Genomic DNA, 16,683 nt, shown 5'->3' on the forward strand with positions numbered 1-16,683 from the left:
CGTAAAAGTAGAGGAAGTCAATCGGTATAAAAGAAGGGATGATTAATATGTCGTATAATTTTTGTATAAGAGATTCATGAAAATATGTACCTATCATAGTCTTCAGTAAGAAAATGTTCTCCATTACAGTCTATTCAGAGTGGAGTTTGCATTTTTTTAATCATCATTCTCACTTACATTCTACCGCAGTTGTTCCGAGTAAGAACTTCACTTATCTTATCATGATATTTAATTTCATTAGATACGTTAGCAGAAAAATCTGATATATCAATTCAATGCACTTTTTGGTGTATCAACTATCTGTATATTGTTGAATATTAACAATTACGAATAAGTTTAAGAGTGTAATAACAACTATTAGCAAACGGGGAAGCTATAGTATTTAAGCACGACTTCGATCTATTCCATCCTAAAGTGCGGTGTTCGGTTGGTGTTGTTGGCGGCGTTAGTTTTTAATCTTTCCTCTCGCCGTCGCTGGAACTGGCGAGTGTTGGGGAGTCGAGTGCCGACTGTCGACGGAGCCCGAGGAATCCCGGCGTTCGTCGCCGCTTCCGGTGGCACCATTGCATCCGTAGTCCGCAGCCTCGTACTTTTTGATGAGCGCATTATTGTTGGCGTAGGTAACTTCTAGTCTACGGAAAGGTTTGGTCGTTTTGATTTGTTTTTTTTTTCTATATGCGTACGGTTACGGTTTCGATGCTTATACATATACATTAGTAAGTCAAATTTGGTCTACTTGGTTGAGTGGAAATGGCAATGGCGGTTACTCTCATTTAGCGTTAGGTTCTACGGCAAGCAATTTATCAGATGTCAAAAGTGCGTGGTTTGTTAGTTGTGAGCTGGTGAGCAAACTATGGAGGACTGCAGCATATTAGAATGAATAACGATTCAATCGGTTAGGCATGAAGCACAAAGCGTTACTCAGTATGGAGATTAGTTAGGAAGATAACTATGTTGCTTACTTTGGCACTTCTAGTGGTCGTATAAGGCTCTGGATAATTTTCTTATTGGCAGACAGTGCAGGGCCACTGACGCAGATTGTGGCCGATTTGAGATAGTTTACCAGATCTTTGGTATAATTCTCGTCCACTTCCTTGGCCGTGTGCTTGTCTTTTGAGGAGAAATTAAAGGGAAATACTTTGCGGAATTTTGAACGGATACCTAAAACAGAATCAAATTTAACATTAGTACGAATAAAATTTTATTTTTTAGGATTACCGACCATTTTGCGTGGTTGTTTGTGGTGTGATACTGCTACTTCTAGTGGCCTTCAAAGGGACATTTTTATCAATCGGAAGATTTATGTCGTGGGACCATTTGCCGCAGGGCGTCGATTTGTCCAGTAGCCTGGCGCGGGCACACTGTTCTATCGTTTCGGCGCACGTGTGTCTGCAATGTGGTTGTTTGGAAAATTACTGCGATAACTCATTACACATTCACATTGGGTTGCGATTTGAGCCTGAGATAGATCTAGAGCTTACCTTCCACAAAATCGAGCCCACTGTTCAGCTCTAAAGCCTCGTCCTGTGTCAGTCTCGACTGGTGATGCCCCTGTCCGAAAGGTCAAAGTAAACAGAACATGAAAACTTATGTCGATGTGGAACGTTAATGAAATATTTCAGATAAATTCAAAAATCTGCATAGCAAGGTAGGGTATATTTGTGAGCTTACCAGCGAATAGTAACAGCTTTGCACAGCGAGTTCTTCCCTGCAGAGCAGCTTTCATCAGAGGCGTGAAACCCAGATTGTTTTTGGGGTCAATTACCAAACTTCGACACTTGGTGATGAGCATGTTGACGATGTCGGATAATCCTGCAATGGCAAGGCAGAGTTTTCAATACGTGCACACACTGCAGCATTGGCGGTGACCTCGATGAATATAAATTTGATCGTTAGTAACTTTTCATCGGACCAGCTAGGCTTGGGAAGCATACTGATACTACCGCCGGCTGAGGATGAATCAATGCTGATTAAAATTCTGTACCATATAATCTGCAACGCTACTTCCGCGCACACCAAACATCACGTGTTGTGTGTTGTTTACACTAAGGAGTATAGGCACACGTGAGAACAGAATTTCAATGCCGACCAAACCCAGTGACATTGCAAAACCGGCTTAATTGGTTTTTCATGTAAGTTAAACAGAAATATGAATTCAATGATTGGGAAAGTCCTTAAAATAATTACACACCCTCATTTGCACATTGGACTGTGGAGCTTGATAAGCTTAAGTGCAGTTTATAGAATGCAAATTAGATAGTAAATAAATATTATAAACATATTGTTAATCCCATTAACAATTCTAAGCTCATCGCGGAAATTTTCAATGATGTTCCCGGCAGGCAGGCTTTTGATTTCCTACTCCGTTCGGCCTTGCAGTGTGAACTTCAACGCACGAACGCATTTGAATGTTGAGTGTAGGACGTGTTATGTTTTTGATTAAATCATGTGTCGAGTGAGCGCTAAAACGCAAATAATTGCATTCAACACTAGATTTTCAACGGCGGGCATCTAAAAGCCGCTTGAACCACAAATTAATGTGTACTCAAGTCTTTTTCTATACGTTATTTTTACAATTTTTAAATTACCGCGGTTCTTTTTATGTCAATCGCAACTACGTTTTGCAAATATTTGATCAAAAAAATTTGATAAAAAAAATGAAACAAAGAGGCTGAAAGCATGTTTTATCACCCATTAGTGCGACATTTCATAATAGTTTTTGGTGAAGATTTATCAAACACAGAATAATTAAGTTTTCATTTAAGGTTTCATGTAAAATTAGCCGCCGAAAATTTGTTTAAAAATCTATATTTCTTTTATTTTAGATAAAGATGCTGCAGATTCTACCGCTTATTATGATACTAATTTGTTCACTCAAGTCGCTTTTTACACGAAGGATACGTTTCGCATAAATCAACGCCGCGTAAAAAACGCGTAAATTCCGAAATTCGCGTAAAAAAGTCGCGTAAAAGCAAACCGCGTAAAAACGATTTCAGTGTATTCCATTTCAGTGACCGGTGTTGTTTCATATGGCGGTTTAGCATCGTTTGCCTGTGTGGATCGCTAGTTGCAAAGCAATCATTTTTCCGACAGAGTATTTCAGGGTCGTTTTGAAGTTTCTTGGTCTTACTAACGCAGTTTACAGCTAGTTTCTGCCACAAAAGATGACCATTAAGACATTCGCAGTGGCCTTTTAACCCATTGCCCTTCTGGCATTTTCAATTACATTGGGATTATATACCATATATTAATTAAATCTTTGTCTTAATAGCAGTAAACATCCCAGCCGGATACTGAAACAGAACCTGATAGTCAAAAATCGTTCAACTCTAGACTACAGAGTCCAGACAAATCCTGGGTCAAAAGTATTATCTTGCTAAACATGCCATGGCAATGTATATTAAGCTTGAGCCAGCAAAAACCCATGGCCAATTCGTGTTAACGTAGAGCTGGCGAGAGGGCCATAGCATGGCCAACGTATATTAATATCGAGCCAGGAAAAGGCCATGACCAATTCGTTTTAAAGTTAACCCGGGGAGAGCACCATGACCAACGTGTATTAAAATCGAACCGGGAAAAGCCCATGGCCAATTTGAGTTATACTTGAGCCGGCCAGAGGGCCATGGCCAACGTATATTAATATCGAGCCAGGAAAAGCCCATGGCCAATTCGTGTTAAAGTTAACCCGGGGAGAGGGCCATGGCCAACGCGTATTAAAATCGAACCGGGAAAAGCCAATGGCCAATTTGAGTTATACTTGAACCGGCCAGAGGGCCATGGCCAACGTATATTAAGATTGAGCTCGGAAAATCCTCGACCAATTCGAGTTAAAGTTGACCCGGTCAGAGGGCCATGGCCAACGTATATTAATGTCGAGTCGGCAGAAGCCTATGGCCAATTCGAGTTAAAGTTGAAGTGGCCAGAGGGGCATGGCCAACGTATATTAGGATTGAGCCAGGTAATGCCCATGGCCAATTCGTGTTAAAGTTGACTAGGTCAGAGGTCCATGGCTAACGTATATTAAAAACGAACTGGGAAAAGCCAATGGTCAATTCGAGTCAGTTGAGCCGGCCAGAGGGCCATGGCCAACGTATATAAATATCGAGTCGGGAGAAGCCCATGTGGCCAATTCGAGTGAAAGTTGAGCCGGACAGAGGGCCATGGCCAACGTATATCATGATTGAGCAAGGAAAAGCCCGCGACCAATTCGTGTTACAGTTGACCCAGACAGAGGGTCATGACCAACGTATATTAATATCGAACCCGGAAAAGCCCTTGTCCAATTCGTTTTAAAGTTGACCCGGGGAGAGGGCCATGGCCAACGTATATTAAAAACGAGCCGGAAAAACCCATAGCCAATTCGAGTTAAAGTTGAGCCGACCAGGGGGCCATGGCCAACAGGTATTAATATCGAGCCAGAAAATCCCATGGCTAATTCGTTTTAAAGTTGACCCGGGGATAGGGCCATGGCCAACGTATATTAAAAACGAGCCGGAAAAACCCATGGCCAATTCGAGTTAGAGTTGAGCCGACCAGGGGGCCATGGCCAACGTATAGAAATATCGTGCCGGGAGAAGCCCATGGCCAATTCGAGCTAAAGTTGAACTGATCAGAGGGGCATGGCCAACGTATATTAGGATTGAGCCAGGAAAAGCCCATGGCCAAAGTTAACCCGGCAAGAGGGCCATGGCCTACGTGTATTAATATCGAACCGGGAGAAACCCATGGCCAATTCGTGTTAAAGTTGACTCGGAGAGAGGTCCATGACCAACGTAAATTAAGATTGAGCCAGAAAAAGCCCATGGCCAAAGTTAACCCGGCAAGAGGGCCATGGCCTACGTGTATTAATATAGAACCGGGAGAAACCCATGGCCAATTCGAGTTAAAGTTGACCAGGTGAGAGGGCCGTGGCCAACGTATATTAAGATTGAGCCTGGAAAAGCCCATGGTCAATTCGAGTTAAAGTTGAGCCGGCCAGAGGGCCATGGCCAACGTATATAAATATCGAGCCGGGAGAAGCCCGTGGCCAATTCGAGTTAAAGTTGAGCCGGTCAGAAGGTCATGGCTAATGTATATTAAGATTGAGCAAGGAAAAGTCCGCGACCAATTCGTGTTACAGTTGACCCGGCGAGAGGGCCATGGCAAACGTATATTATTATCGAGCCGAGAGTTGGAGAGGGCCTATGGCCAGTTCGAGTTAAAATTGAAATGGTCAGAGGGGCATGGTCAACGTATACCAAGATTGAGCCAGGAAAAGCCCATGGCCAATTCGTGTTAAAGTTGACCCGGGGAGAGGGCCATGGCAAACGTATATAAATATTGAGCCGGGAGAAACCCATGGCCAATTCGAGTTAAAGTTGAGCCGGCCAGAGGGCCATGGCCAATGTATATTAAGATTGAGCAAGGAAAAACCCGCGACCAATTCGAGTTACAGTTGACCCGGGGAGAGGGCCATGGCCAACGTATATTAATATCGAGTAGTCGACGAGAGGGCCATGGCCAATGTATATTAAGAGTAATCCACGAGAAGCCCATAGCCAATTCGCGTTAAAGTTGAGCCGGCCAGGTGTGGCATCCTGATGTTTATAGGATATTAAAGGATTTCCCTGGAAAGTTTAATGAGTGAAAATGATACATTATATGGGTAGCTGCCGGTAGCGTGAAACTGGCACAGAGAGAAAGTGTAGGAGTCGGTGGATAGCTTCCCGCGTAAATGCGATGAGTAATCAGTTTGTGTCAGATAGTGAACTGCAGGACATCACACATTCAAAATATGAATCTTGTCGACCTCGTGGAACTAAGAATCAACTCTATCCCATAGGAACGAAGCCTTCAACCCGAAGATACGCGTTGAGAATCGCGGCTAACACGCAAACGGGCGAACAACGTCACGTGCAGTACCTTGTAAGACCCACGTCGCGCGCTTAACAAGGGGGTTGTGCAGTCTCCTTTTGTCCAGCGCCTCTATGGTTCAAGGTACATAAGTACCAGCGAGCCACATACCCTGGCGGGCCGGTTATAATCTCAGATGTACCCAACAGGGAAAAAATCTCAGATTATGCCGACCCAAGCACCTTCCAACATTGCATGAAAGGTACGAGTCACAACGAGTACTTGTTAAGCGTAGCTACTAATACCCCCTTCTCATCATTCCGCTCTTTCACCCTCACCCCAAAATTTCATAACTTTCTTCTACCGCCCCTTCATCAATTGTAAAAGAACCACCGTTTCAAAAAATATTAATTTTTATGCCTGACCCCATTTCAAGGTCAAGATTAAACACGAGGTTGGTCTAAGAAATGAACTGCCGGTTGAACAAAATAAAAACAAGAGTACCTACTATTTTGGGAAGTTGTTTCACGAAAAGGGAAGCTTCCTCTGCTTTACAATGAATTAGAAATGCTACATCGGAAAAGTTTTCGGAAATGTGTGACCAAGCGTCTTGATGTCAGTAAGATTTTGCTACGGCTTAGAAAGTATGTAAGACATGGCTGCTAAATAGTCACTGTATCTTAACATATTCGATTTATCTGGGGCTATCTGACGGTACAACGAATAGAGGAATCATAAAGGGTTTAGTCATAAACGATTTCTTTTTAGGATGAAGTTCTTTAGGACATGTTTATTAGAATCGCCAATTCTAAGATATGTGGCGAATTTATTTAGCATTGAAAAGTCCAGCCAAAATATCGATCAATTCGATGGATTTCAATTATTCTAATCAGTTTTATAACGTTGCGATTGTCAGATTCAGAAACGGTTGATCGAAATGATTCACACCGAAAGTATGCATTTATGGCGCAAAAAATATTTGCTTACATTAGCTGACTGCATAAAACCAATGAGCCTGGTGTTGAAATGAAAACAAGTCAATTGTCAGTACCAGTAGACTGCTATGCATTATTGGTGGCGCATGATCTATACATTCAATTTGTTATGATGGTGTATTGAAAAAAAAAAAAAAAAACTGCGTAGGCAAATTAATTGTGTTTATTTCCATCAGTGTTTAATATTTATTGTTTGCTGGGGAAACCAGAACCCTAAAAAAGTTTCATAGAACAACGATGGAAGACACGCATTTAATATTGAATGTCTGTCAACTGACCTGAAAAATGTTCTTTTCAATTTATATAATATATTATATATTTGAAACAAAAATTTGAGGTTGCCAATTTCGATCAGTTGCCTGAAGATACCACATTGATTAACATGCCATCACAAAATATAAATTACTGAAGCGTTGAAACCGATGCTGAGCTCAATATTATTCGGAAAAAGTAAAACATGCTGAACTTATACATGTTGTAATTCCAATTAAAACCCAAAGTACTGATATATTGGAATATTTTGAATATGTTGAAATGTACGGGTTGACATTATTGAAAATATTTTTAATATTTTAATCCAGCCAATATACTCACCAGCTTGCGCTGCGAAATGGAGCGGCGTGTTTCCCTCATTATCCGGTTTATTCACATCGATGCCAGGCAATTGAAGGAAAAGTTCCAAAAAATTTGTCAAGTTGGTAGAGCATATGTACGATATCGCAGTCTGAAATTGCACAACAGGACTATATGTTTTATAATTGATTTACAACGAGTGAATAAAATATATGTAGGGGAAGGGCGGTAAAGACGGACACCTTAAGGTAAAGACTCAATATCTACTCAAATATAACTGTATTGATCCCAATTTTCGTATAAACTGAACCTTTAAGTCTCTGTCTAATAAAGTTACAACGTGTGCTGGAAAATTTCTTCCAAAATTTATGCATATTTTAATATTATAAACATCATGTATAAATCAGAGTTTCTGCGCATGGGCGGGAAAGACGGACACTTGATATGGGAAAGACGGACACTCGCAAAAAGGTGTCACGCGTCGTTGAATTATCAGTATTAAGAAAGATTAACATATTTCATAATGTATTTAGGAAAGAATTGGTTTGGGAAACCCCCTTCCCGATCCCCCCTTTGAGCGAGAAAATAGAATGGTTCCCTTCAATATTTTAATTGGTGACGAATTAATCGTTTCTAAAAGTTGGCTCATTCCAACTGTTATATGACTTCTGGTTACTTTTACATATATAATATGGAAGTATTTGCAATGTTAAATCGTTGTTGGGCGTTGTTGTGAACCCATTTTGTTCAAAATCTGTGTGTCCGTCTTTCCCTACCGTTGGGTGTCCGTCTTTCCCGACTTGGATACCATTTTTTCAAACTTCAATAACTTTTTACTGAATATTCAAAAATTCACTAGGTTTCCAATGGATATTCAGTGAAAGATCAAACTAACGCAATGTCGTCGGTTTAGCATGAACATGTTGTTTTTTAACGATTTACCAGCTATTTTCTTCACGCACAAAATTACATCGGTTAGCGTATATACGCATTTTTTCTTTGTTTTGCTTAATAGTTTGTCAGTTACGCTGCTAAAAATCGGCAGTTTATTTCAAAAGTGTTAATTCAATCTATAGAAACATTTCCCATCATTGATTTGCTTCAAAAAATTATTGTTTATGAAATATGACAAGTGTCCGTCTTTCCCGCAGTGTCCGTCTTTACCGCCCTTCCCCTAGGTACGATCTGAGAAATGGAGGCATCAGCATCGATAAGTGTCACGCGGGGTTGAATAAATAATCCCTCTGCAGTAGTAAAGTTACAGTGGCCGAAACGAACAGGCAGCAGCAGCAGCGAAAAAATCGAGAGCAGTACTTTTGGGCAATGGCGCATTTCGACATACACTCAGTTGTGCCGAAAGGATAACGGTGTAAATATATTCAAGCTCGCTGTGTCGTGTTTTATGCAGCGAATGGTAACACAAACTTGACGAAGTAAATGTAACAGATGGCAAATATGTGACATTATCTGGATGAATACCAGCTCACGTCAGCCGAAATAAGGAATAATTAATAAAAAGAAAATACTTTTCGCGATTGATCGTCCACCAGATAAATTAAATTCAAGCATCGTTTCACTTGGTTCTGCCAGGTCACGGATGATAAATAATTTCAAACAAATAATAAATTTTTGTTTGAGGTAACTGTTTATTTATGCCAGCAACTTTTTTCCAAGAATTTTATTTCGCTGTATATGATGTGAGCACGTTTCCGATTCCGATTGGTGCAATACCTAACACGCTGATAAACAAATGCAAAAAACAGAGTTCAAAGTAATCAAATCAAATTTTAAATTCCACCGGGTAAACATTCGTGGCAGAAACAACACGTTACCGTTCAAGACAGGGCAGTAATTATGACGGGATTGCATTAATTCGAAAAGATTCCTTCAGCACACTCACGGAATGTAATGGAATTTTGTTACACCGTGGTGCAAGCAGTGTCCAGTGTACTAGATTTACTCATGTGTACACATGCACAGGATGATTACGAGGAATGCTCCGTGATGGTGCCCAGGCCACCGCCAAAACAAGCCGTGATTCATGTCGAAAAATAATGATGCATGTGAAATTGTGTTTACAGGATGGTCGATATTCCAAATCAGTATTCCATTAATATCTATGATGAAGTAAAATTCATTTTAATGCATGGCATCGTTAAAGTGTTGCAATTTTTGCGATTTAATTTCAAGTTTCATAAAAAAAACTTTCTATTTACCTCAATAAAATTATAAACTGTGTTCAAATATCAGAAACACTGTACTTAATCGTCGCTGTAGACATTTGTGAAGGATTTCTGGTTGCATATGTGTACAACAATCCGTGGATTTTCCTGACTCTAGAATGGGAATTAATACATTCGGTACGCTTTTCACCACTTTCACTCCGCGGCCGGTTGCCTATTACTAAATGAAGCTGGTTAAAAGAAAAACAATTGAAGTTTTTTTTGCGCGTCGTTTTCAAGTGGTTTTGAGCAAAGCAGTATTTTGCTTCCGTAGCAAAAATATACAATGACGTGACGTAGACTGCGCCGCCTCATCTGGGTGGAAAAACGAAGCTTGAAATAATCGCTCTCTGTTAGGCGAATCAGATGGAGACGCACGGTGCTTGGATAGTTTCAATCTGAATATCGTTTGCATCGTTATAAAAGCGATGCTATTCAAATTCCTTTCCTTGTCGTATCACAATCATCGTAAGCAAAATCAACGAAAAAAATTAACGAACGGTACAACCTCATGGTCGGTGTATTCTTAGCCTAGGAGACTAGGAACGCAACCACCATCGGATAACATTCGTCCGACGGCGGTTTGCTGATTTGAGGTCGATGATTATCTCCTATGAAATTGCGGGCACCTTTTTAATCATCATAATTGTCAGGTCCCATGTCAAACGCGAACCGGTTTCGTTCGGTTTGATGTGGCTGGCTGGCTTGTCCCGTGGCGGCATGCTTCAGTTACTTTTGGGTTCGCCGAAGTTTATAAAGATTGTGCAGTAGCAATTTACCTTACTCATTGCTTCCGAGTCGTTCTATTTTAAAATTGTCCACCACGTCATTCGTGAAGGCACTGTTTACTTAAAATAGAATAATTTCGTTGCTCCATGACATGCATTACTCCTAACTTACAACGAAGCTTTTGCACCATAGGGGAAATTTAAATTAAAGTAAAAGAAAAGCTGTGTTTACTAGCAACATGTTATCTGAAGCGTTTCGGCATAAAATTAAAGAAAAGAAAAAAGAATTGTGGAAAGATTCATCGATACTGAATTCGATAGTGTAAAAAATCTGGAGAAACGCATTGTGTCAGAATTCCACAGGCAATCAAAAATCAAAGGATATCAAGATCAAAAATGAGAGTGAAACGAACAGAACGTATAGCGGTGTCATGCTGGTTCATTTACGCAAATGCTTAGATGTTGACTGCAGAAACATGTCTGCCTAGCAGGACCTTGTTGTAAATGCAATCGGTCGGCAAAGAAGACGGCTGCCAAGTTAACTATGCATCGTGATCTGCGAGTTTTGAAAAAACTGTCAAATTTTCTAACATATTTTTTCTAGTTTGTCAATTTGTTGTTCCTGGGTTATGGCCAAAAATTTCCTGAATATTTACCCAAAAAGTAGCATAATAGAAATATGAGCAAGAACGAGAAAAAACGGAAAAGAGCACGAAGGAAAACGTGGGAAAAGGTAGACAAACGAAGCAGATAAAGAGGAAAACACAAGAGAGAAAAAACTGGCATAAAAAGGAAAAACATGACAGAATGGGAGGGAAAATGGGATATAATAAGAGAAATAAAGTGGAAAAGAAGAAAGTTGAAGAAACAAGAGAAAAAGAGGCAAAAAGAGAGGACTGGACAGCAAAACAGGAAGAATGGAAGAGAAAAGAAGAAAAATGAGAACAACGAGAAATAAAATGAGGACAAAATGGGCAGAAAAGGAGAAAATGGGATATAAAAGGAGGAAAGCAAATAGAAAAAATATACAGGGAATGAGGAAACAGCGGCGAGAAAAAAGGAAAAGGAAAAAAGGGAGAGAAAGGAGGAAAAACGAGGCAAGAAAGGGAAAACAACAAAAAACAAGTCAGATCAAAAGAGAAAAGAAGAATAACGAGAGCGAAAAAAACAAGGAAACGATAAAAACGGGTAAAACAGGTCCAATGGAATTTAAATGGAAAAATATGGGTCAAAAAATGGGACACAAAAATATGGTAAAATGGGAGAGAAAAGACGGAAAACAGCAGATAAATAATAAAATATAGGAGGAATAGGAAATAGAAAAAAAAACTCAAGAGTAGGAAAAACGGGGAATCTAAAAGAGGAAAACCAGAACAGACGAAGACTTAACATGAGAAAGAGTTAAAAAAGACGAAAAAAAATGAAAAACAGTACTGAAAATAAGAAAAAATTGAACAGAAAACAAAGAAAAACGGAATTAAAATTGGTTACATGGGACTAAAAAAGAGGATAGAAAAAGAGGAAAAAGAAGAAAAAACAAAAAAACGGTACAAACAAGGAGATAAAAACGGTAGAAGAATTGTAAAAGACAAAAAACGGAACAGAAAAGTAGTAAAACGTGTGAGAGAGTAAGACGAAAAATTTCGTCTTATTTCGTCTAATTTCAACTAAAATAAGGCCAAGGCCTGTCGCAGTGGCATTTTTGAACCTAGTGCCCTTCTGGCATACAAAAAAGGCCAAGGCTTACAAAATAATTAAGGTATAAGTAAAACTTCATTTCCATTTTCAGGTCTAATTTGAACTAATTCTGTCTAATCAGAGCTAATTTCTGCCAAATTTCAACTCTAATTTCAAAACAAATTTCAACCTAATTTTAAGTTTATTTCAATTTCAATTTCAAGTACATTTTCAAAAATTTCAGATTCTGTTTTAAGTTCGATTTCTTATCTAATTCGAAGTAAAACTTCTAGTCAAAATTGCTCCAATTTTAGGTTTAATTTCAAGTTTAATTAGAAATAAAGCTGCAAGATTAGCTGCAATTTAGTCCAAATTCTAGGCCTATTTTATGTCCAATGTCCATTCCAAGTTGAAGTTCAGCTCTTATTTCGAGTTCAGTTCCACGTTTCCAACATGATCGACCGGATTTTTTGTGATTTAATCAAGTTTGATTTGAGGTCCATTTTCATGTCCATTAAATTGGGCCCATTCTAAATCCAAATTAAGTCCCCTTTAAGTGCAATTTCATATCCAATTTAATGTCCCAATACAAGACCTATTTCATGTCTAATTTAATTTCAATTTCATATCCGATTTCAGGTCCAATTTCAAGCCCAATTATAAATCCTATTTAATGTCTCAATATAACTCCGAATTCCAGTTTAATGAAGTTCCATTTTACCTCCGAGTTCAAGTCCAATTTCGAGTTTAATTTCAAGTCGAATTTAAGTCCAATTTCATTTACTATTTAATGCCCTATTTTGAATATCTAATTTAATTCCAATTTCACCACCGATTTTAAGTCCGATTTAACTTCAATTTCAAGTTCAGCATTATGTCCCATTTTAAGTAAAATTTCGCGTTCAATTTATTGTCCCATTTCAAGGCTAATTGAAGTACTATTTAAATCCATTTTTATATCCAATTTTATCTCCCACCACAACTCCAATTTCATGTCCAATTTGAATCCGATTTAAAGTTTAATTTAATTCTAACTTTAAGTTTAGTTTAAGAGTCTAATTTGAGGTCCATTTTCTTGTCGATTAAATTGGGCTCCCCTTTTAAGTACAATTTAATGTCTAATTACAAGACCTATTTCAAGTCTAATTTAATTTCAATTTGATCTCCGGTTTCAGGTCCAATTTCAAGCCTAATGCTAAGTTCAATTTTGGGCCCCAATACAAGTCTAGTTTCAAGTCTGTCGTGAATAAAATATACATAGTAGAATTAAGTTGGATAAGTTTTCTTCTTTTTTAGTTTTAGGTTTCGTATTCTACTAAGACGCTCCAAAAACTTCAGTTTAATTTCACCTCCGATTTCAAATCAAATGCTAAGTGTAATTTCAAATCGAATTTAAGTCTAATTTAAAGTCCCATTTCAAGTAAAATTTAATTCTAATTTTACAGTTTTTCTAATTTAATTCCAATTTTATCTCCAATCTTAAGTCCAAACTTTATTTTCTAGTCCAATGTAATGTCCGATTTCAAGCCCAATTTCGTGTCTAATTTCATTTCAATTTCAAATGCGAAGTAAAGACCAATCTAAAATTCGCAATTTTAATTTCAATTGAGGGACTATTTTAGTTTCCTTTATTTCCAATTTTAACTCCGATACACAGTCCGATTTTAAGTCCAATTTAATATCTTATTTCAACTCCAATTTAAGTACTATTTAGATCCTATTTAATGTTTAATATTTAATTTTAAGCGCAATATGAAGTACAATTGAGGGCCAGTTTTAGGTCTATTTTAATTCCAATTTCAACTCCGATTTAAAGTTTGATTTTAAGTTCACGTTCAAGCCAAATTTAATATCCAATTTCGCTTTGTCTGAGTTTAACTTAAACTTTAATTTTGTGTGTAATTTTAATTAATATCTCAAATTTAGTATTAAGACCAAATTAAAGTCCAAATTCACGTCTCATTTTAAGTTTAAGTGAAATTTCAATTCCAATCTTAAGTTAAATTTCCTGTCCAATTTTGACCCGAATAAGAAACTAAAGAGTTTATAATAAAAAAAACAGTTTAATGTTCGACATTTCTCATTATATTCAATTCTAATTTTAAATTAGATTTCAAATCCAATTTCAAGTCCGATTTCTATCCGAAGTATGATTTTTAATGTAATGTCAACTCCAACTTCAGTTCAAAATTAAATCGAATTTCATTGCTAATTCTGAGTTCAATTTCTAATCTAATTTAATTCCAATTTATCGACGAAAAATCAATTTCAAGGTACAATTTCAAATTTTTAAGTCTAACTTCAGGTCCAGTTTGAAGTCCGATTTTCGGTTGAATTTTGAGTTTAATTTGAAATAAAATATCAAATCCAATTTGAAATTTACGGTGTATCCAGTCTGGAGCATATTTCCTCTCTCCTCAAAACATGCTTTTAAAAGGTCGGTGTCTCACCTTTTGTTTTTGTCTGTTTTGTGTTGTCATTATGTTTAAAATAGTTTGTACCATAAACTGTACCACAATATTGAAACTCATCAGCGAGGATACTATATGTATGGTATTTCCAAAAACTAAACCATATGTTGACGGATTTCATTTCGAAAGAACGAATAGCTTGCAAGAAACTCGTATTACATTTTTCTGAGCTAACACGGCGGTCAAGAACTCTATACACAGCAATAAAAATTCATCATTTTGGTTTGGATTTTTGATGGCAATGGCACCTTGTTGCTATTTATGTCTTGATGGTGGGTGGGAAATGAGAAAAAGGAGATAAAAGAGATACGTATACAATTTTTTATATCAGGGAAATATCAAAACTTAGTGAATACATGATTGTAATTTGTGCTTATTTGGCATTTCAAGCCGTTAAATATAAAAATATTTTCACTTTACTAAGCGTAACAGTTAACAGGGACGCTGAAAACCTGTCCATTTTGGATATTATTTTAACACCACCAAAGGTCAATTTAGATAAATAGGTTCATCTCGAAAGAAACCATTTGTGGGTTGTGTCATAATGATGTATGCTTGTTCGTCGCTACTGCTCTGATACCATCAATCGTCAATAAAGTTGTTGATTTCTATGCCAACTGCCAAAGGACATGAACCGGTTATCACTAGCTGTGAGCTTCCCCGTAACGAATATGACACACATAAAGCCGCAATCCATTAATGCTAGACCCAGTTATTTTCCCGTATGGTATTCGCACATAGCACTTTACCGCCCTCATTACAGCCTTCTCATCGTCATCATCGCAACAACGGCTAGGATTATGTGCGAAACCGATTCATATGGCATATGTTTCCGGTGGTGGCGGGGCAAAAATTTATTGGCCTCAATGAGTGCTGACCGTTCCATTCCGTCAGCAGGAGCTGCTTGCTGCAGCTCGAAAGGACACCGGGGATTGTTCACATATTGTAAATTCATTCATCTATTAGCGGTAAGCATTAAAAGACGAGCTAAATGTATTACCCTTCCACTGCGATCCGTTGAATTGAGGTTTTCTCGCGAAATACCATTCTCCAGTATGTCCCTGAAGACTTCCTTCAGCAGGTGCTCGTTGGCGTCGCGCGATGCCCTAAGCAGCGTTGTCACTGTGGGCACCTGTTCCATGCTCATCCTTAGGGCTCGTATCCGGGAGCTAAGTGTTGGGCTGGAGGGGGTGAAAAAAGTAGGAAAACTATCAATAACTGACAGGGACAATAATTCGCACGTGAAGGATGGCTCGATGCAAGGAGAAAGTTGTTAACCTTTTATGAAAGTAATATTTTCGTTACTACAACGACAGCAAGTGACAACTAACGGAGCAACGCGTTGGTAAGATGGTGAGATTTATTTAATAACAATTATAATTCAAAATTGATCCCATCAAAACGTTCATTTCAAGTTTCCAACGACAGATTTGTGTCAGTTTCAAAATACACTAAACCGACTTTCTGACAATCAAGCGAAGTGCAAGATGACGATTAGCATATGTACATTGCATGTTGAAATACCTCGGCTAGTGAGAAAGTGAAAGTTGGCACAAGATGATGATGCTACTCGGCTGACCGCCTAGCACATGCTGTCGCCCAGGGCGGGCATATGTAATAGCATTGTACCACACTGCACCGGAGAGCTGCAGTTCTAAAATTAGTTTACAAATCAAGATGTTTCTACCCGTGCACAGCGCAGTGCAGAGAAGTTGCACTTTTACGCGGAACTTCACTTCGTTAGCGCAGAAGGGACCAAGGTGAATGACTGACGGCTGTTGCCTAACCCATTAACTTAGCCGGTGAATATCAGTGGGAAAACAGAGCAACATGTATACTGTCTGAATCACAGTTGAAAACGGCAATCACAACCATATGGTGCAGACAATTTTTGATGACCTGAACCTAATGGGCAAGATGCTGGCAAAACTAGAAAAAGATTTTTCAAAGTATTGCACCAATTACGTGCATCGCGAAATGAGTAACAGCTGGTGGATAGATGGTTCGGACTTATCGACTTCGCAGTTTCCAAGGATATGACCATAAGCGGTATCTTTTTTCAAGCATAACCTCTGCCGGTACACTTGAATATCACATTACCCAACGGAATTATAAAACGATTTCGTTTTGATAAATGGTTGGCACTTTTAAGACATTATCGAGGTCAGAATTTATCGGGGCGCTA

General features: G+C 38.5%; 1 protein-coding gene across 1 annotated transcript in view; it reads right to left on the minus strand.

Annotated features, from left to right (window-relative positions):
* LOC128737266 (uncharacterized) overlaps positions 1–16,683 on the minus strand; it is a 48,154-nt gene continuing 31,471 nt past the window's right edge. The window contains exons 3-9 of the mRNA XM_053831869.1: positions 15,499–15,679; positions 7,422–7,551; positions 1,672–1,812; positions 1,482–1,551; positions 1,223–1,389; positions 963–1,161; positions 1–632 (exon numbers count right to left, since the gene is read on the minus strand). Of these exons, the coding sequence (XP_053687844.1) occupies positions 446–632; positions 963–1,161; positions 1,223–1,389; positions 1,482–1,551; positions 1,672–1,812; positions 7,422–7,551; positions 15,499–15,679 (1,075 nt within the window). The 3' untranslated portion in view covers positions 1–445. The remainder of the gene's footprint in view (positions 633–962; positions 1,162–1,222; positions 1,390–1,481; positions 1,552–1,671; positions 1,813–7,421; positions 7,552–15,498; positions 15,680–16,683) is intronic.

The sequence above is a fragment of the Sabethes cyaneus genome, chromosome 2 (genome assembly GCF_943734655.1).
Source record: "Sabethes cyaneus chromosome 2, idSabCyanKW18_F2, whole genome shotgun sequence".
Lineage (NCBI taxonomy): Eukaryota > Metazoa > Arthropoda > Insecta > Diptera > Culicidae > Sabethes > Sabethes cyaneus.